This window comes from Ostrinia nubilalis, chromosome 5, assembly GCF_963855985.1.
Source record: "Ostrinia nubilalis chromosome 5, ilOstNubi1.1, whole genome shotgun sequence".
NCBI classification, from domain to species: domain Eukaryota; kingdom Metazoa; phylum Arthropoda; class Insecta; order Lepidoptera; family Crambidae; genus Ostrinia; species Ostrinia nubilalis.
In genome coordinates, this window is record NC_087092.1 from 9,778,257 (window position 1) to 9,799,212 (window position 20,956).

The 20,956-nt window shown below is 35.0% G+C and overlaps 3 protein-coding genes across 6 annotated transcripts; all 3 read right to left on the bottom strand.

The window, feature by feature from the left end:
• Positions 1–677: 677 nt before the first annotated feature.
• LOC135071879 (A-kinase anchor protein 1, mitochondrial) lies at positions 678–8,859 on the bottom strand. Of its 4 annotated transcripts, none has more exons than XM_063965728.1 (8): positions 8,679–8,859; positions 6,503–7,365; positions 6,087–6,327; positions 5,871–6,010; positions 5,548–5,725; positions 5,005–5,223; positions 3,397–3,530; positions 678–2,678 (listed from the first exon to the last, which is right to left on the bottom strand). In XM_063965728.1, exons 2-8 carry the CDS (start codon positions 7,337–7,339, stop codon positions 2,607–2,609), a joined length of 1,821 nt encoding a protein of 606 aa, XP_063821798.1. In that variant the 5' UTR covers positions 7,340–7,365; positions 8,679–8,859; the 3' UTR covers positions 678–2,606. The 4 variants fall into 4 exon arrangements, with proteins under 4 accessions (XP_063821798.1, XP_063821801.1, XP_063821799.1 ...); XM_063965731.1 differs by having other exon boundaries at positions 5,548–5,719; positions 8,679–8,858; XM_063965729.1 differs by lacking the exon at positions 8,679–8,859 and adding an exon at positions 8,038–8,638.
• A 5,282-nt stretch (positions 8,860–14,141) lies between these two features.
• On the bottom strand, positions 14,142–15,012 carry LOC135072258 (eukaryotic translation initiation factor 1A, X-chromosomal). Its single transcript, XM_063966200.1, has one exon. It carries the CDS (start codon positions 14,935–14,937, stop codon positions 14,491–14,493), a length of 447 nt encoding a protein of 148 aa, XP_063822270.1. The 5' UTR covers positions 14,938–15,012; the 3' UTR covers positions 14,142–14,490.
• A 1,936-nt stretch (positions 15,013–16,948) lies between these two features.
• LOC135072259 (THAP domain-containing protein 5-like) lies at positions 16,949–20,726 on the bottom strand. Its single transcript, XM_063966201.1, has 6 exons — positions 19,976–20,726; positions 19,497–19,741; positions 19,222–19,275; positions 18,661–18,813; positions 18,103–18,189; positions 16,949–17,983 (listed from the first exon to the last, which is right to left on the bottom strand). Exons 1-6 carry the CDS (start codon positions 20,074–20,076, stop codon positions 17,856–17,858), a joined length of 768 nt encoding a protein of 255 aa, XP_063822271.1. The 5' UTR covers positions 20,077–20,726; the 3' UTR covers positions 16,949–17,855.
• Between the last annotated feature and the right edge of the window lie 230 nt (positions 20,727–20,956).

Sequence of the window (20,956 nt, forward strand, 5' to 3'; positions counted from 1 at the left end):
TATCTTGAAGAAGTGTAGAACTTATCTTGCTTGTGTTGAATAAAGAAGTTATTGTTATCTGGGGTTGATAAACATTATTTGTGGTAAATGACATTAATGAATATCAATTCGAATCATAATGGCCGCATAATTAAGGTTGCACCTTTATTTGATTTGTAAATATGGATCATTATGGAGATTCAGCGTTTTCACAGCGTATAATCGTGTTCCATTACATTTGAACCTAAGAACAACGTAACGTTGTGTGTTGTGTTGTAGTAAGTGTAACATCACTAGCAACGTGAATTTTTTTGAAGGTAGACGAAGATCTTCACTACCCGCAAAAATGTCGCGAGACACCGTGTATGCTGTGTAACCAGTCGCTTTAGTGGTTAGACACTCTAATCTGTGACCAGTCGTATAGTAATAGTCGAAACGTCACATGTAAGTAAAATACCTTCTCATAAAAATGACGTTTTGAGACCCATAATAAATTGGTCTCGCTCGACTATTGAGAATAGTGCATGTGCAGTCTCCTAAATTTGTAGGACTAATGCGTTACAAAAAATCGAGAAAAGGTACATTCTTTATCCAACACTCAGCTTCAATACATTAGCCCACATTAATTCGATAATCCTATAATAAGAAACTTGCACAAAGGAGCAAAGGTCTTTGGAGAACGTACGTAAATAAAAGTCTTTTGTTAAAACGATAATTTATTGATTTAACCGCAAATATATTAGTTTATTTACAATAGGGACGTCAACAAAATGCAAACGGAGAGCCAGCTATCTAAGTAATCATTACACTAACCAATTATTTTTTGTTATGTACCAACTATGTATTCAACATGATTTTTAACATAACTTCTCTGGCTTGGTACTTTATAATCATAATAATCTAAGTCACGACTCGATGATGTAAAATTAACTACAGTCTAATAGTCACAAAGTTCCCATGAGTTTGCCAAGATTAATTACTACACAATACGCATACAAAAAAAATTACCACTAAGACGAAACACTTATTTTTTCAACATATTAAAAATACTGAATTTACTAAAAGAACACTGAATATTGCTTTATAACTACTTAAACGCTCTATTATGTACACTATTATACTATCAAAATCAGGATAGTCAACTTGCTCATTATAGTTTCAGTTCAAACTAAATAATTTGTTAGTTACCACAAAGCTTCAATGCAGAAGTTGCACAAAGTTATTAAATGTGCCATCTGAAAGAAAATAGATTTAAATATTTGATCGATAAGAAATCAATATTCAATAAGATGGCCAGTTGTCTTGCAGATGTTTTGGCATTTGTGGAATGAAACTGGAAGTATGTTAATGTGTTGTAATAAAAAAGGGGTTTAAAAGAAGTTTTGAAGAAAAGTTTTCAGTGCACTGCAATGAAATTAGCCACCCTATCAAAGTAATTAAAGGAAGATAAGGATTTCATATATCATACCAGTACAATAACATCTATACTTGAACCAGCCACATCGTGATGTCCTATTGTACTTTTATACACAGATAATATACAACACTAATATACATTCTCAGTCATTCATAATTAATTACAAAGAAGATCACTGAAACACCGCTTCGTGTGGGTACAACATAAGTAAAATACTTTTTTGTCACAACATTGGTGAATCCAAGGTACAGTTCTTACTATTATAAGTACCATTCAAGAAGATGGTCAATTAGTACAAAAATTTGCATCATGTGACAAATACTATTTTAGATACATTTCATTTCATGTAATGAAATTAGTTTTTAATCACTGGAAATTAAAATTTATCAGAAGGCACGTCTTAAAAAGGCATTAATTGCCTTTATATTTCTACATAATAAGTACAAATTAAAAAAAAACTAATTCGGCAAAAATATGAATGCAACTTTTGGCACATTAGAAAAAAATAGCTATGTAATTACAAATTTGTAACAAAATTAACTAATTTTGTTTTGAGGATCAGAAATAACGTTTCTGGCGCGTTAATACGAAAATGCATAAGGCAGTGTCAACAAAAAATGTATAATGAGCGCATCCTGCATTTGTATCCAAAACCTACAAAATTTATCATCATTATCATAAAAGATAATTTAGGAAATGGACAAAAAGTCCCAAAAACGTAAAAATAACCTTATAATATAATTACAACAACAATTTGCGGTATACTTTATGAATTTATCTAATCAATCATATCATAAGCGTATTGTATCTAACAGTTCCTATTGTGGGAGCTCCGACAAAGAGTATCAATAGTAAGTTACAAGCGAATAGGGCTTTAGATCTAGGTTCGCGGTACTGATACGTACAAACAGTACATATTCCTATTCCCGTTTTAATTTACTACTTATACATAACGAGTCAATAGCAAAGTAGCAGCCTAAAGTTCTCGCTAACGAACCAAAAAAGAGAAACTGAAATCGTAACATTTATTAATTTAAGAGCTTACAAGTGACAACTCGCACAACTAGTCGTAGGTGAGAGACTACACGATCTTTCACTACAGCAATCGGTAAACGGTGACATTTAAATTATGTACAATCAATAGTGTCAATAGAAATGCAACCCCATAAAACTAGTCAGCTTCATAAAATAAAAGTAGTCTCGGAGCGGTTCACGAGTCCGGCGGCACGTCCCACTCCGCCAACCCGCGCTCCACCAGCTCTCGGTTCAGGAATATTACTTGCTGCGAACGAAAATAGCCGTTTAAATTGTCAATAGCCGAAAACATGCTAAAGTTTCAGCGGTTGCCATGGCGATGGCCATTTGGCTAACTATTTCTAACAAGCGCTATTTTCTGACAAGCGTAGCCAACAACTTTAGGATTCAGCAGTGGACGTCACTTGAAAGAAAAGATGACCCAGTTATAGTCTGGTCCGTGAGCACGTAGAATTTTGTCCAATGACCCCAAGCTACCCATCCTTATCGCTCGCGCGTAATTATGTTGCTGTTGCGCTTGCACACTCACTGCGGGCGCCCGTCGCACAGTCGCGGCAGCAATATAATTACGCGCCAGCGATAAGGATGGGTAGCTTGGGGTCATTGGACAAAATTCTACGTGCTCAGAGACCAGACTATAGCCGAAAACATGCTTAAGTTTCGGCGATTGCTATGGCGATGGCCATTTTGCTAACTATTTCTAACAAGCGCTATTTTCCGACAAGCGTAGCCAACAACTTTAGGGTTCAGCAGTGGACGTCACTTGAAAGGAAAGATGAGCCAGTTAGAGTAGGCGCACACCGTTGATTTTTCGTCGGGCAGTTGATCAGTATGGGCATGTATGGGAGTGCGCACACTACGCCGATTCGATTTGGCCGATTCTTCATACAATTTGAAATCGGGCACAACTATCGGCCAACTAAAAATCAACGGTGTGCGCCTACTCTTAGACTGGTGATACTGACCTGCGGGTTAAGTGTGAGGTAGAGGTGGACGAGCGGCAGGCCCGCCTCGTCGTAGCCGGCCACCTGCGCGTGCAGCAGCTGCCCGGCGGTGAGCCCGGCCATGATGCGGAGCGCCTCGCCGCTCCACTCCGCTTCTGTGGGGGAAAACGCGTGATAAGAAAATGCATGATAGCAGAACTTTCATTTTAGACCAGGGTTCGAAAGGATAATTATCAATGATAATTATCTTGATAATAACAGATGGAATAAATAAATAATAATTATCGGTTGATAATATAAAAAAAATGAGCTCATGAAAATGAACAGTATTCGAAGTTTTCGAACATGTATTTCCGTACTTGTGTCTAGTGGTGGGTGTTAATCAACATAGATAGTTATAAAACCTATGTATTTAGCTCCACAATGATCACTAGTTATCTAGGGTCAAAATATTTATCTATTTTCTAAGCTTTATGCGACTAGCGATGGATAACTTGACAACAAAAAGCAACCAAAAACATAAAGCAACATTTGGAATCAGAATTTCTTATGAAACAATATGACAAATGTTTCTTATACTGTTGATAATTATCGGATAATAATTATCATGAAGCGTAATTATCGGATAATAATAGAACCCTGTTTTAGAATAGTGACCCGCCCCGGCTTTGCACGGGTGCTAAGTATACATATTTAATAAACCTTCCTCTTGAATCACTCTATCTAAAAAAACCGCATCAAAATCCATAGCGTAGTTTTAAAGATCTAAGCATACATAGGGACAGACAAAGCGACTTTGTTTTATACTATGTAGATTGTGATATACTTCGTTATTTTATGGGATAACGAATATGAAAGATAACATGTCACCGTAAAATTGTGTATTCCATCAGATTATAATCTGACATAGTTAGTTTACAATCTAACCTACCCCACTGTTTACGATCTCTGCTTCGTTAGTCTGTGGGATAACAAACATGATGATAGCCCAAACTTACTAATAATTCGTTATTGGGTCGTACATTTTTTAATGCTGAACAAAGCAGGTATTTGACTGCAATCACATTCGGCCGTGTTGGTGGAGTTATGGGAATTTTTAACTTCAACCTAAAGATCTTGGCTAGTTTTTGAACTTCACGAGTTCGAAACGCTTTTCATGATTATCAAAATCAGGATCCATGATTCCATGTAAAGGATCTCATAAAAAAGGAGGTCTCTAGTCGACTCGACCTTGATAAATAGATGTTAAACATAATTTGACATTCCTTCCTATATGAAAGATTTAATTATGCACTTTAATCATATGATCCTAATTAAACTACACTGCAATAGTATAATTGAAAAGAAAAAAAAACATTACAAAATTACAAGTAGGTACTCACCATGCACTTAAATCATAATGGATTGCAAGTGGATTAATGATAATTTAAAAGCAATTGTTGATGATTGGATATAATTAAAATAATCATTCAATTAATTGAAGGGAAAACATTTACAATGTAAAGTGATAATAATTAAATTGCAATTGTTTCGTCATTTGTATTACGTCCAAAAAGCCGATGTGAAAAAAACTAAATGGGAAGAAAGCGGGAAGATGGAGCAAGCGAAAAATAATGTGAATCAATTAACCATTATTTGCTGGTTTCACGAAGGCCAGAAGGGCTTCTGTTGCCTGGAAGGGCAGGGTCATGAAATCTGAACGGATCTGTTTGAGCTGGTCGTTGTCCACGGTGAGGTAGCCCCCGAAGTCGACCAGCTTCACCACAGACGTGTCATTCTCCTCCGACGTGGAGATCACCTGCGCGCGGTACCAGTTGTTCTCTGTCGGCGCCGCGCATATGGAGCCCTCTGTAAGACGAAACATTATATTAGCATTTGATTGAAAATGCTCATTTGTCTAAGAAAAATAACGAAGAAACTTAAAATTCAATAATAAAAACAAATGTTTCATAATATGCAAATTTTCACCAAAAGTTATAAAAAAATCATATTAGCATAAATTGTAAATTAGCTTTAACCTATTTCTGTAAGGTCATATTATTTTAATATGTATTTTGCGAATGCCAAACCAGTACACATCGGCCGCAAGATACTTTGGTACCTTGGAAAAAATGCTCTCATTAAGTTGAAAGATCGAGTAATGACGGCGTAAAACCGGTTTACGAAAGTTACCTTTAACAGGGCGCGGTAAAGCCGGCACATCCGGATTTTGGTAGGTGGCGGCCATGAGGCGGTGCAGTGCGTGCAGAGAGGGGAAGGTGGGGTGCAGGGGCTGCTGCAGGAAGAAGTGCCCCGCGCTCACGAGGCACGTCATTATGGTGTCGTTGTTCACCGATTCCACAAGCTGCAACTGACAAGTTCAGCATAAATGTCCACACGCTTAACCATGTAAACCCATACTGTTTGAGTTACATCAAAAAAATACAAAATAATGTGCACCATAATAAATGTAATGTGTGGTTTTGGATACGACAAAGATAAAATCGAAAACTCACTTGAAGGAACTCTGGTACGAGAGGAGCCAGCTTTTGATATAGCTCAGCACTGATTTCCTGAAGTGAGAAGTTAGGAAATCTCTTTTCAGGGAATTTCTCCTTGATCATTTCTAATGCTGCTTCAATTTCACTCTGAGTTCCTGAAATCAGAACATAAGTATTATAAATGGTTCAAATAAAAATGTGACAAATTAAGAAAAAAGGAGATTATTTTACCTTCAACTGCACAAATCTTTTGCTTGACAGAATCAGGATGTCTCCTAACATACACACTTGCACCAGTTTTAGCCTTAATTTGGGTGACAAAGGACCCATGTTTTCCTATTAGCAGACCAACCAGGGTCTGTGGTATAATAAATTGATGAATTCTAAGCCCTGCATCTGAGGGAACCATGTTTAAATTTGCTGGAGGTGGGCTAGCCGCCTCTGAGCATCCTTTTCCACTGTCACTTGAACCCTAAAACACAAATACCAGAAAATGAATGAATTAGCACTATGGTTATGCTATGATATTATAAAAACATATAAATATAATAATGTCATTCATGTAGCCTTGACTGGAACTGAGAAGGTTGGGTTAAATGTTAAAGCAACAAAGCTGATAAGCCAGGTAGATTTATATGCATAATTACCTCACTGTGGTTATCTGAAAAGTGACACATTGATGGACTAGCTAGCATTGGGTCCACTGGACTGTGATTGGCAGAATCTCTTTCTGAGATACGTCTTGTTTGTGCTGCTGAGAATCTATTTTCACTGTCATTACTATCACTAGGTTCATCAACAACATTATTATTATTATTCATATTTAATTCTTCTGTATCTGCTACTGTACTGTCGTCAGTAGTGTTGACTTCAGATGCAGCAGTATCTAGTTTTGTACTATTCTGTTGTGAATATTCTGCTTCCAGTTCATCTGTAATACTATCCTTAGAAATCACAACTTTTGCATCAATTTCATTGGTTTTTATAGAACAAGCATCAACATCATTCTTATTGTAAGTATTTTCTGTTTCAAGTGATGAAAATAAGTTGGAAGGGGTTTCTTTGATGACAAATGAAGACTCCATTTTACAACTGTTAGCAACTAAGCTTTGGGTACCAGTCCCAAAAGACATCCTCTTTTCCTTTTCAAGGGATTTTTTCCTTATGATTTTTTCTATCTCTATATCTACTTCTTCATCAGTAAGTTGTAAGGGCGATGATCGTTGAGAACCACTACCATTAGGGACAATGTCAATTGGAGCGGATTTAATGATTGAGCGGTCTGTTTTGCCACACGGGGAAATTCTCATAGCCTGAGCCTCTGCATTCAAAACTTCAGCTAATTCTTCTTTTAAGCTTTTTAGTCTTTCTCTTCCACCAGGGTCAGACTTGGCATACTCCCTCTTTTTTCGGAACCAGAAAATTCCCAATAAAACTGCTATTGATGGGACAGACCACATAAGTAGTTGACGACAAGGTGCCATTGTAAAAAGCCACTTTTACCAATAATCTACAACAAAATAAACTACATGTTATCACCTATGAAAAACACAACCTAATCTTATTATAATAAAAAGTAGACTAATTGGTGCTTTATCAGTCATGTTTGTAAATAGCTACCTAAACCAGCCTTATTTTGATAACAATAAAATTGTTACTGAACATTTAAAATTTTCAGGAAAATTACACAAGGATAATAAAAGCTTGTAAAAAGAAACTTTATGTAACTTACTTCCTAAGCATTTATCAATATAAATAAAAATTTAAGCTATTTCTTTTTCAAATAAAGGAAAACCTAAGATATTGAACACTATAAATACTTATTAATGACTTGTAGGTATAATAAACTGCCGGTAATTATTAAATAATATTTAGTTTTTGATGTATTTTTTTTATGAATTAAAACATAACTAAGAAACAAAATAAATATTAATAATAAAACAAAAAACCATACAGCCCTAATTTAAAAAGAAATCAACACAGTTATAATTACTGTAGTAAATATTAAATTAAATTGTTTAACTTACTAACCAGAAACGCACAAATTAATTAAAATAAAAGTATTTATAATTATTTTTTAAATGTACTATTTACTCACAAAGCACATGTCTAAATAATTCTGTCACAGTACTGTAAACTCTGCAAATTTTGATAATTTTAGATAAGTAATTGACCTACTTACTGTGGGCCATTCCATTATATCAGATTGTTTTTTTATCACAGTTTATCATTAGTTACTAACGCAAGTAGGTTAATGTCCTTGCAAAAATGCAGACTAAACTAAATACACTTTTATGAAAGTGCTAACGAGATGTAGGTACTTGTATGTCTAACTTTCAGGTTAGATCAGTATGTTGTAGTAATTGTGCAGTAAAAATCCAGATCACCGCTTAGCGAAAACCGCTTGAGGCAAGCATGGTCCACAAAGTACAATCGCCGCGTTTGATCACAATCACTTCCCCAGACACTTATACGAAACAAATATAATTTTAGCAATGCTTGAAATATAAAAATAAAATAGACACGTGTTCTTAGTTTTTTCGACACACAAAACGTACTACTTCGTTGAGGGTCACGAGCAATGTGCGGAAACCTTCACATCCAACACGTAAGCAAATGTGATGTGATTACAAAATGAAAGGTTACGCAATTTTAAATAAGTCACAGAGGCTCTCAAAATGTGATAGAATAATGTTGTTTAAATTATGGTATGTATTTGTTTAGGTGCTACAGTTGTAGCATCATCTACGAGGCTACCGACTAAACCCCATGATGAACTAAATGATGTGTATCATTGCCGGCTTATCCCAAGAACGTACTTACTTAGATTTCCAATAAATGTTGACCGCACTTTTAGGAGAGCAATTGAAAACAATCCAAAAAACTGAATAACTGATATTACTACCAAATTTCGCCAAAATGAATCCAACAATCCACGTGCTCACAATGTTTTCGAAGCACAACAAAATTCAACATGGCGCTGGCAAGTTGGCAACATTTAAAAAAAAGTGTTTTACAACCATAGACAAGTTTGAACAATGAAGCTAAAAAAACGTCAAAATTCAAAGATGGACTCGAGCGGGTATAGATCATTAAGCTACAGATAAAAATGGAGGCCACACTCCCAATACCTACTTGAAGCACAAACTAAGTATCAGTATCTCGCTCTCTGTGGGCATACTCGCTCTTTCTAAATAAACAAAAAATATAAAATTGCTCAAATTCAATGAAACCAATGTAAAATCTTTATTTCTTGACATAGGTATCATTAAAAATGATAAGTGTAATTACTGGTAAAACGTTTTAGGAAGAAATTACTGTAAAAAATGTGAAAAATGTTTACAATGATCCAATGTCGGAAATCACGAAATAAACACTTACGCGTGGAATCTTATGTCACTTCCAGGACACCAGAGCCCCGATTACGGTAACTTTTAACGTTTCCAATCCAGACACGCTTCTCGATTCTGCGATACGATTGGTCGTTCAACAGCGTACGTCAGCTGTTTTGACCAATCGTATTGCAGAATCAGAAACGCGTCTGGATCGTAGACGTTAAAAATTACCGTAATCGGGGCTCAGGTACTACCGCAACCACGCACTACAAAATTGTGCACCAATTCTTGTGATAAAACAATGATTATTTCCTGTAAACAATCTCAAACGAAATTAACTGCTTAATAAACAAAATAGTAAACAACCGCCATGATGGGCCGGATTGGGCCGATGTTGCCACATGGTACCGATTACCCAGGAATTGGGATTGTAATTCCCTGATTCGCCAACACATTAAGCCTAAATGGCCGACAATTTTGTGATTTTTTATTTAACTAGGTAGTTTCAAATATTAATTATTTATTTGTTTAACTTCTGATTTGGTTAGTGAATTGGCTATTTCGAAGAATTTACAAGGAGATTTAAATCAGAAGATAGTAATACTACAGTTCACACTAAAAAGAGAGGTAGGGCCGCAGAGAGCGAGATAGATATAAGTAGGTATTTGACTCAAGTTTTTGTTCCAACTCTGCCCTCCATTTTTATCTTTAGCTTCATGGTATAGATGACCCACGCTGAACTGTCCCGCCAAACTCAATGACAGGGGGGCGCTACCATTGCATCGTTCAACTATATGGTTTCCAACATGGCAAAAATCGGAACTATAGTCTATCCAATATAGCTTGATTAGAATGACAGCTGTCATCAAAAGTAACGACAGATGACCCACGCAGCCCCCCTAGACAAAACGCACTTTTTGATCGAATCGAAAATCGAATCCGTCAAAACTCCATACAAAAAAGGGCTTTTCGACCACTTTTCGACTGGTTTGCGATTAAAATTTGCACTTTGTCTAGACCCACTGAACTGTCCCGCCAAACTCAATGACAGGGGGGCGCTACCATCGTTCAACTTTATGGTTTCCAACATGGCAAAAATCGGAACCAGCGATTCGGTATTGACGGTGGCGCCCCGCTGTCATTGTCATCGATAGGACAGTTCAGTATTTTGGAACTATAACTTTGTAGTAGCGATCAATGAGAGCTAAATATTGGCGGACAAGAAATAATTCACGTCTGACCTACAAACAATATTTTCGACGACAGTGCTTCCAATAAAAATGATAATTTCGTGTAAATGCAGCGTTAAATTACACCAATAAGTAGTAATTCGAAATTATAAAAATCAAGCTAGAGTATTAACGACGTCTCTACAAGGTTATCTCGAGTTACAAAAATGTTAGTGTTGGAACATATCGACAAATGTCATATTAAATTAAAACCATGGGGTCCAAGCGCTCGTTCCTTTTATAAAGAACTGGCAAAGAGGGTCACCGAGGTGACCGGTGATCAAAAGGCTGGCAGCTATTTCGGCCAGAGAATTAGCCTGGCCATTTAACGTGGCAATGCTGTCAGCCTTTTGGGCACCATTCCTGACTGCGGCGCTGGGGGTGAAGTATTTTTTATTTTGTAAATAGTTTTTATCATTAGTAATTTTAAAATTTTAGTTTTTAAGTCATTTTAAATTAAAACTATTTTTTTTAACATATTTAACAAATTTTTTAACATATTTAAGTCAAGTTATACGTTTTTCTAAATGTTCACTATTAAAAACCAAAAAACATTTCATTCTTAAATAATCAAACATCGGAAATCAATCACCGGTAATTTTTTGGGTATTCATAGCACCGTTGCTCTAGAAGAGATGCCCACCGCCCTCTAGCGAGAGGAAAAAACCACTGAAGAACACTGATGATAATGACTACGACTTAGGTTGTACACCCTTGACATGAATTTTAAATTTTACTGTCTTTAAATTTAAATCATAATTGTCATTTTTATGAATAAAGATATATGAAGAAAAATTGGGTGCATTTTTTCATATCATTTTTTCGAAAACTTATCGATACATCTATGTGAACCGTACGAAACATACCCATCACTAGTCACATTCGTTTGACAGCCGTCATTCTAATCAAGCTATAGGTATAGTTCCAAAATACTGAACTGTCCTATCGATGACATTGACAGCGGGGCGCCACCGTCAATACCGAATCGCTGGTTCCGATTTTTGCCATGTTGGAAACCATATAGTTGAACGATGGTAGCGCCCCCCTGTCATTGAGTTTGGCGGGACAGTTCAGCGTGGGTCATCTATATTGGATAGACTATAGCGATTCGGTATTGACTGGTATTGACGGTGGCGCCCCACTGTCAATGTCATGCACAGGACAGAGCCCCGATTACGGTAACTTTTAACGTCAACAATCCAGACACGCTTCTCGATTCTGCGATACGATTGGTCGTTCAACAGCGTACGTCAGCTGTTTTGACCAATCGTATCGCAGAATCAGAAACGCGTCTGGATTGTAGACGTTATAAAAGTTACCGTAATCGGGGCTCAGTTCAGTATTTTGGAACTATATTGGTTAATTTTTAGAAAGTAGTTATCAACTATTGTAGAACACACTCGATTTTCGCAGAGATAATACTTACGAATTTGCATACAAAGTAAAGCTATGCTACGCTGGAGCGTACGCGCCCGCTCCATCGTTTTACTTTGTCTGCGTTTCCTATAAATGACAGGCAGCGCACAGATTGACAGGGGGGCGCCACCATCACCACCATTGAACTTTAAAGTTTCCAACTGGCAAAAATCGGAACCTGCGATCCAGTATTGACGGTGGCGCCCCCTATCAATGTCACAGGTGGGCAGTGTTGCCAACCCCAGCATAGAGCCAAACTGTAGATATTCTCAAAAAAAACTGTAGAAAACTGTAATTTAATATTACAGTTTTCTACAGTTTACATTAAAAAACAGTAAATCTACAGCTGAATATTTTTATCATTGAATGATGTTAAAAAATAGAATAAATTTTAGAAAGGCTCTTTGCATGTGATTCTCGATTCCCTATAAGTCGGTAAAACGGACATCGACCGAAACAATCTGCGACTGTCCACTACTAACGCCATCTATTAAATCGACTGATGACTACTACCTCAGGTTCGATGATAGTTAGCTGCTTTTACATTGCGCGGTGTAAAAGCAGCAAACTATCATCAATCAAGTCAAAAAAACAGTGGGGTGGGGATGAAAAATGAATGAATTTCATCCCCACTCCACTGTTTTTTTGACTTGACTCGGCTAATTTCCGCATATAGATGACCCACGCTGAACTGTCCCACCAAACTCAATGACAGGGGGGCGCTACCATCGTTCAACTATATGGTTTCCAACATGGCAAAAATCGGAACCAGCGATCCGGTATTGACGGTGGCGCCCCACTGTCAATGTCATGCATAGGACAGTTCAGTATTTTGGAACTATAGTATAAATCCGCCAGTTGGTTTTACTTTTACTGAAGTTGACTTAATGCACGGACTACCACGTAGCAAATAAAGGTGGCGCTAGAATCATAAGCACAAAACTGTAGATTTCGAGGCCTAAACTAAAAACTGACAGAATTTCTAAGAAACTGTAGATCTACAGCACAGATTAGAGAGTATATCTACAGTTAAAACTGTAGGGTTGGCTACACTGCGGGTGGGACAGTGGGTCTAGACAAAGTGCAAATTATAATCGCAAACCAGTCGAAAAGTGGTCGAAAAGCCCCTCTTTTGTATGGAGTTTTGACGGATTCTATTTTCGATTCGATCAAAAAGTGCGTTTTGTCTAGGGGGGCAGTTCGTTGTAGTTCATCTTGGGCAGCAGAGCCCCGATTACGGTCATTTTTATTTTTAACATCTCCAATCCAGACGCGCTTCATCGATTCTGCGATACGATTGGTCAAAACACAAAAAAAAAACAGCGTACGTCAGCTGTTTTGACCAATCGTCGTATCGCAGAATCGATGAAGCGCGTCTGGATTGGAGACGTTAAAAATTACCGTAATCGGGGCTCTGCATTGGGCTTAGGTTTGGGTTCGACTCCTCGATAGATTTTTCTTTGCAACCGATTGTGTTGGTTAAATTAATGAAAAATAAGGGTTCTTGTCTACGGACTACGGAACCCTAAAAAAGAGAATTTATACAAAAAAAAATTTGTTCCCCAATGTAAATTTAATGTTCTAAAATTGGTTCTAAATTATAACTTTCACTGGTTACCTAATTTAATTCAGGTTACCTATGAGAATGAAACTATGATACCCTTTTACTTTACATTTTTTAAAAGCCCTAAATAAAGTTATTCTTATTAAAATAAAGACAAAACTTGATGCAGCTACAGACATCAAGAAAAGAATATCTCAAATGGATACATTTTTCTGTAATGTGTATTGTATGTAATTTTGTTTTTGAGCACTAATATTGTAAACAACTTGATGCTGATATAGGTAGGTACTGAGACATAAGCACCAAAATAAAATTCTCAGTTCAAAATAGCTAGGTATAGTTCATGCCAATACAAATTGGCAATCTTGCAAAGAAAAATAAGCCTGAGTAACACTGACCCTGAATGGCCTAGGTCCCCTACTAAGTATGGTAATGTTGAGAAAGTTCTTGTAATCTTAATCCAGCTCATGGCATTGCATAATAGTGTGCAAAACCATTTTTGTCAAACCCATCTGTAATTATCATAATATTGAAGTGACCACTGCTTCACCACAGCAGCGAATATAGGTTTTGGTAGATGTCTTTTTTGTTTAATTTTTTTGTATCCAGTGTAAGACGCACTGCAAAAAAAAACCTAGTGGTATGATGGAACCTAAAACACTTATTACACTTCATCTGTTCACAATGGCAGAGCTTATAGGAATTAGTTGCTTAAAATAAAAGGATCAAACAAATAATAATGTACGTTTGACAGTATGTATTTTTAATTTATATACATTCCTTATTTTCTTAAGGTTCTAAAATGGTTATGAGAAGAACAATTTTATTCAAGGAATGTTGCACAATTGGACTATTAAATTAGTAATTTTATGATATTAATATTCATCTTCCAATGATACATAGAAACTTGTGTTATGAACACTTACAATTTGGAGCAATACTGAGGGTGAATATGGATTCGGGTGTATTACAATCAAGTTTAGTATAGATTTTGAGAACTAAACTTTACAAAGATCACAAAGTCATGTTTATTTATAACAGCAAAATAAATTTACACAGACTTACGGTAAAAATTATAAATATAGCTAAGTTTAGATATTATCGACTGCATCTGCTTCATCTTCTGAACTGACTTCATCTCCGAATTCAATGTCCTCGTCCAGACCATCCACAGAATATACCACTGTCTCATTGATGCGCACTGTCTCTGGGAACTCTCCATAGGTCTTCAGATTCCTTGCTTCATCTGGAGTATACTTTAGGATGACATCTGCCTTCGCGTCTTGGTAGTCTCGCAAACCGATTAAGATAATATCTCCTTGATTTATCCATACCTTTTTTCTTAGCTTTCCTCGAATATGACACAGACGTTTTATGCCATCAAAGCACATGGCCTCCAAGCGGCCATTACCGAGCATCTTTGTGACTTGGGCGTACTCTTGTCCGTCTTCTTTGAAGACCAACTCACGTTTCTCTGTTTCATTTTCGTTCTTTCCTCTCCTCCTGTTTTTACCTCCTTTTCCTTTATTTTTCGGCATAATTTATATAATCTTGAGTACAAACATATACAATTATCTACGAAAACCTCATGAAGTTTTTGGTGGAGTCGCCAAAGAGCATAAAAGAGTAAGAGACGGCACTCCATAGATATTTTTTGAGCTCACGCACACATATGCATTTTAGAGAACGACCCGCAAATCTTTACCAACCGCACAAACTACAGGCGGAGCTACCAACATAATGCCTTATTTTCTGACAGTATTAGTGACGTTCGTAATAACTTATCGATTATCGATACTTTGCTAGGGTTGTAATTGCATATCGATATCTAGTATAGGAACCTTCAATATTTTAATGATTACTATTTTTATTTTATACTATGTGTAAGTAAAACGAAGTTTTGTAACGTAAATTATTTATTTCGAAATAAAATAGGTATATTACAATAAGTATTGAACATGACATAGCAGTTGTAGGCATGAGGAATTATTGAAAATTATAACAAAGTACAGAAATGATAATTTTGTAAACTTTTATTTTCACAACTTTTTCTAAGAAAAAATAGGATTTTTATTTATAAACATCTTTAATTTTCTTATCAGCTGATCGAACCTCAGCCCTAAGATTACTTTTCAATGCTTTGTTGCTGTGCTTTTTTACTTTTGTCAGCAAAATTGTTTTCACTTTTTATGAGGCTGTCATTAATGATTTTACAACTTTTTCTTAGAAAAAGGTAACTTAATATTTTAAACATCTTATCATAAATTTATTTATTATGTTGTTGACATTTAAACCAACTAAAATTACAATTTGTACTCAACATTAAGAAAATGAATTTTCCAACATTTTCCATATATATCTGGTCGGCAATATGGTCATGATAAAATTGTTTAGCTTCATTTACGGTGGTACATAATTGAATTGTTGGATAAACGAGACTTTTTTTATCATGCCACCATTCGCGAAGAGATATACAGTGTGAGTCACGTTAAAGTGTACATATGAAAATAGATGAAACTAGACCTATTTTTATCGACAAAAAAGAGGTCAAAAAATTTTTGAGATTTTTTTTTAATTTTTTATAGAATTTTTTTCTTAAAATTACTTATTGTAAAGAAAACGTAATAACTTTTAAACTAAGCGGTATATCCTGATAAAATAAAAACAGTAATAATGCTAAATAACAGGCAATACTAAAAAAATACATAAAATACACAAAAAATGCCAACAAATAATAAAAAATGATACTTTTTGAAAAAAATCTGCTTAAAAATTCGTGTTTTTTTTGGTTATTTTATAAATTTCTCCAAAAAATGCCCCTATAACCGGTGGTTTTTATTACTTTGTGTTATTTTCTATCGTATTATCTTTGTAAAACCAAAAATCGCATGTCTCTATCCCTATCACAACATTTGCAATGATCGTTTGAACTAAGCCTCTCCGGGCGCGCCATTCAACGCTTCGTTAACAACAAAACTGAAAATGGCTCTAGATTTGTAATTTTGATAAAGACAAGTTAGATTTCAAATAAAAACAAAAGATTTCGAAGTAAAATAAGCATTTTAGTTAAAATTAAAATTGTCTCTACCTGTAGCGGAGAATAATGTTGTGGCAGGCCTTTGTTCAAACGATCATAGCAAATGTTGTGATAGGGATAGAGACATGCGATTTTTGGTTTTAAAAAGATAATACGATAGAAAATAATACAAAGTAATAAAAACCACCGGTTATAGGGGCATTTTTTGGAGAAATTTATAAAATAACCAAAAAAACACGAATTTTTAAGCAGATTTTTTTCAAAAAGTATCATTTTTTATTATTTGTTGGCATTTTTTGTGTATTTTATGTATTTTTTTAGTATCGCCTGTTATTTAGCATTATTACTGTTTTTATTTTATCACGATATACCGCTTAGTTTAAAAGTTATTACGTTTTCTTTACAATAAGTAATTTGAAGAAAAAAACTTCTATAAAAAATTAAAAAAAAATCTCAAAAAATTTTTGACCTCTTTTTTGTCGATAAAAATAGGTCTAGTTTCATCTATTTTCATATGTACACTTTAACGTGACTCACACTGTATATGCATACAAATCATTGTCAACAGGAGTTTTCACGCTCAAACACTCTTCACAAATTAAACAAGAACTGTTCTGTAATAGTTTGGCAGCTAAATACCCGCTTACATATACTACTGGTTGGTTTTCAAGGCTACACAAATTTTCAATGGGCTGTTCTAAGTTTTCAGGGTCCGGGATAGACAACACAGGATAAAATTCAGTGTCTGTGGAATCTTGAACATTAATTTTTATTTCTGTTGTTTTTAAATTAGTTTTTAAAATGTCTTTATATTCCAGCATATGTTTATTGTTGTCTGCTTCACAATTAGCACTTCTGCTATGAGGCACTTTCAGCCCAGTAACCATGCTTGTTTTAAGCGCTGCAGTAAAGTGCGTGATAGTGGGATTTCTATTGGTTACACTGTGTTGCCTAATGATTCCAAATAAGTTTTCCAGAGAGTCTTGGTTAAACTGTCTAAGGTTCATATATTTAAACCCTTCATTCTTTAACTTTTCCCAAATATCGTTTAAGGATTTGATAGATATTTGATATCCCTTTACGCATTTAACATTTTTTAGTATCGTGTTTTCTGCTGTTATAAATTTTATGGTTTTTAACTTATCAGTATAAAAGGTCCAAGACTCAATGTGATTACTTGATGTGGAAACATTTTCCCGGATCCCTTTCTTTACGTCATTTAAAGATGATGGACCATTTGTACAATCAAATAGTTTATCTAACTGTTCAATCACAAATGCTGTATCATTGCAATCAGAAACTTCTTTCCATGCCATCATTTTTAAAATAGCTGCCACGGTATTACTCAGAGCATGCGCAGCATACTTCACCCTCATCTTAGTTTTGAATGTTGGATTTACAATGGTACTATTCAGTTTTTTAATATTTAAAAAATTTCTGTTGTGTTCTTCTGCAACTACCTTCGCTATATTCCTTATTGTTTTTTTTTGCATTTTGTAACTGTCGCCAAAGCCTCTTCTCTTTAATTGTAAATGTTGATGAAGTGTCTGTAATAAAAACATTTCCATTAGTAAAAAAAAACAACATTAAAGCAAATTGAATTGAATATTGGTTTATTAATCAGCAATTTTACTTAGTTTTTTAAATTAGGTATGTTTTATCTTACCTTTCATTTCAATGTTTTTCTTAGGTCTTTTATAACTGTGGACTAATATTTCTGCCTGTGCATCTTGATGGCAAATGTTTTTATCATCTGAAATATTATAAATATGCAAATTAGTTTAAAATTTATTTTGTTGTTTTATGAAACATATTATTTCCAAATCAATCAATCATTATCAAGTTTTAAAAAAATGCAAAGACAGGATAATGATAGCTCTTCTCATAAAATATGAAGCGTGGGCCCACCTTCAATAACAATGACATAATATTAAATTAAAGGCATTTAGAGGTTTTAATGTTCTGCATTCTGGATGCGGTCTGCGGGTATGTCAAGACAATCTGTAAGTGGTCGTGATAAGGCAATCAGTCACGTGTGCTTTGCGTTCTTTGTTCGTATCCGCACGGTCAAATCGCATTAATATAAAATGTACAGAAACCTAGAATGTTGTACATATAAGTTCATTTTGACCTGACTGCAGACTGCAGAACGCATCCAGGGTGGCATTCTTTAGTTTGAGGGAAGGCATATTTTAGAAGGTAAATAATTAGTTTGTACACTTACCATGAGTAATGGGTTTATAGGTCATATGTTCTGGTGCATTGGAAGTAGAAGGAAGAGGTTCAAAAGTTGTTTTCGCAGAAATACCAGAATCTGGTATATCCACAGCTCCCAAACATGTTGAATTTAGTTGTTTGGTTGTAGTTGTAAGGGGAACTGAAAGCAGATAATGAAATGTGAATTGGGTAATAAAATGTCATGTTCTTACCCAACTTTAGGGTACAATCAGTCTAGTACATGTCTTGCTCACATTAAAAATTACTAGCTTATAAATATTATTAAACTAGCTGACCTGGCTAATTAATGTAGATTGCCTAAAATTTTTCAAATTGGTCCGGTACTTTTTTTGAAGAATTTGTATTACACAAATTACTAAAGTCCCTCTAACTCAACACACATTCTAAGCTAAATTGTGTTACGAGTGGGTTTACTACAATATTCAAGCTGTGGGGTTCTAACCCGCACTTTAGGCTATCTTGGCTCGAGTTACGGAGCCGATCAAATACAAACAAACAATTAAATATTTCCTTTTTATATGATTAGTATAATTTTAGATAAACATACCTCGTTCAACTGGATTTGACTTCTTTGGAATGCAATATGAATGATCATAAAGAACTGTAACAAAGTATAGATATAATTAATAATTGAAATTATATATTATTTATTGATAAGCATACAACACATGTTTGTGGTTACAAAGAAAGAACCTTGTTAAATTGCATTCGGTTGGTTTGTTTTGGAAACCAAAGAAAATTAATTAAGACATCTAAATAATTCAGAAAAATTGATAGATAGTAAATTAAATTTAAAAAAAATAATTGAAGTCATCATCATACCTGTCTTGAGGTTTTCTTTATTGGAGTCTTTTACATGAAGAGGAAACTCTGTCAAAACTTCATCTGGCAAGATGGGATTGCTCAATTCCAGTGTTGGAATAGCTGAGTTCTTCAGCCGAGTTCCTTTGGCATTGAAGGATTCAGGAGTGAAGTGCCCACCACAAACAAACTTCAGTTGGTGTAACTTTTCAATAGGTACATATGCTAAGTCTTCTAAGCCAGCATTTTTAACCCACATTCGACAACTGAAATAAGAAATACCTATTAGAAAAGAAAAAGAATAACAAACTGAAATTTATTCATCAACTAATTTCTTTTAGTATTGTTATGCAATTCATTTGCAGAGTACGAAACAAAATACTGAAATTAAAAATTGGTTATGGTTATTTACTGTATGATTAAAAATATTAATCCCAGCCTTTAAGTTTACACAATCAGTAAAATTATCTTGTAATAAATGAGTGTTATTAGAAACTCACCGGTCAGAATCCAGAGGAAACCTACTCAAAAGTAAGGGTGATCCACCACGACTTCGCCTCTTATTACAAATAACGCACTTCTTGTTGTTTCTACTCTCCATTATCAGTAGAAGCCTAAAATGAAATAGGTATTAATTAAACAAAGCCTATAATTTCTCTCCAACCAGTGTCAATGCCCTGGTTCATGCATTTACCAGTTTTGAAAGTACATTTACATTTTCATCACATAGGGTTGTTTTTAATGAAAAATAGATTTGTAATAGATGTAATATTTCAAGTAAGTAGATAACATACCCATTAAACAGAAAAGTAAATAAGAGTTTAAACTTCTGTAGAAGTTGAAACACAGCTTATTTAAAAGAGTCTCTATCTCACAAAAAACATAACACTGAACAGCAAACTTTATCACGCCCGATACGGAGGAACTTAATCAACTCAACGTAAACGACAGAAAAGTTTATTTACAGTAATATTGCACCAAATCTGAGAAAATAACTTCACACGAATCAATTCGCCGGTTAAAAACTCAAACTCAATTGACAGACATTTTTTTTCATTTGTCAAACTAACAATACTACCAACATAAGGACACTAACAATTATTTTTAGTATGGTGGTATTGATCCGCGGGTTCCCCTGCTGTAGTGAAATCAATCCAAAATGCACTTTATTGCTTAAGGGATAAGGTTGTATATCAATTGCTACATATAGAGACTAGTTTTTGAATGAGAAGTGTCTACCCACTGGGAGTCGCGTTTGACGTTTGACAAGTCGACGACTAAAGATTGTCTATGGTTTTCTGATGACACGACAAAGTTTTTTTTATAATATAACTGGCATTGGAATTAATTATTTGACCTTTATCGCTTGTCGCAGCGATATACCTGCACTCGACGATTTAATATCGTAATTTCTTTTGTGTTCTCAATTAATGTATGATTTGCCTTTGAGAATCAGCTGGATAAGTTTGCAATGGGCATTG

Excerpts from the sequence above, each read along its gene's own strand:
- LOC135071879 (XM_063965728.1), bottom strand. The coding sequence starts at position 7,339 with ATGGCACCTTGTCGTCAACTACTTATGTGGTCTGTCCCATCAATAGCA. Across the intron at positions 5,726-5,870 it reads TCGTACCAGAGTTCCTTCAA|TTGCAGCTTGTGGAATCGGT; the intron begins GTGAGTTTTCGA and ends TGAACTTGTCAG. Across the intron at positions 3,531-5,004 it reads CGTGAAACCAGCAAATAATG|AAGCGGAGTGGAGCGGCGAG; the intron begins GTTAATTGATTC and ends TTTCCCCCACAG.
- LOC135072258 (XM_063966200.1), bottom strand. The coding sequence starts at position 14,937 with ATGCCGAAAAATAAAGGAAAAGGAGGTAAAAACAGGAGGAGAGGAAAG.
- LOC135072259 (XM_063966201.1), bottom strand. The coding sequence starts at position 20,076 with ATGGAGAGTAGAAACAACAAGAAGTGCGTTATTTGTAATAAGAGGCGA. Across the intron at positions 18,814-19,221 it reads GTCAAATCCAGTTGAACGAG|TTCCCCTTACAACTACAACC; the intron begins GTATGTTTATCT and ends ATCTGCTTTCAG. Across the intron at positions 18,190-18,660 it reads CTATAAACCCATTACTCATG|ATGATAAAAACATTTGCCAT; the intron begins GTAAGTGTACAA and ends ATAATATTTCAG.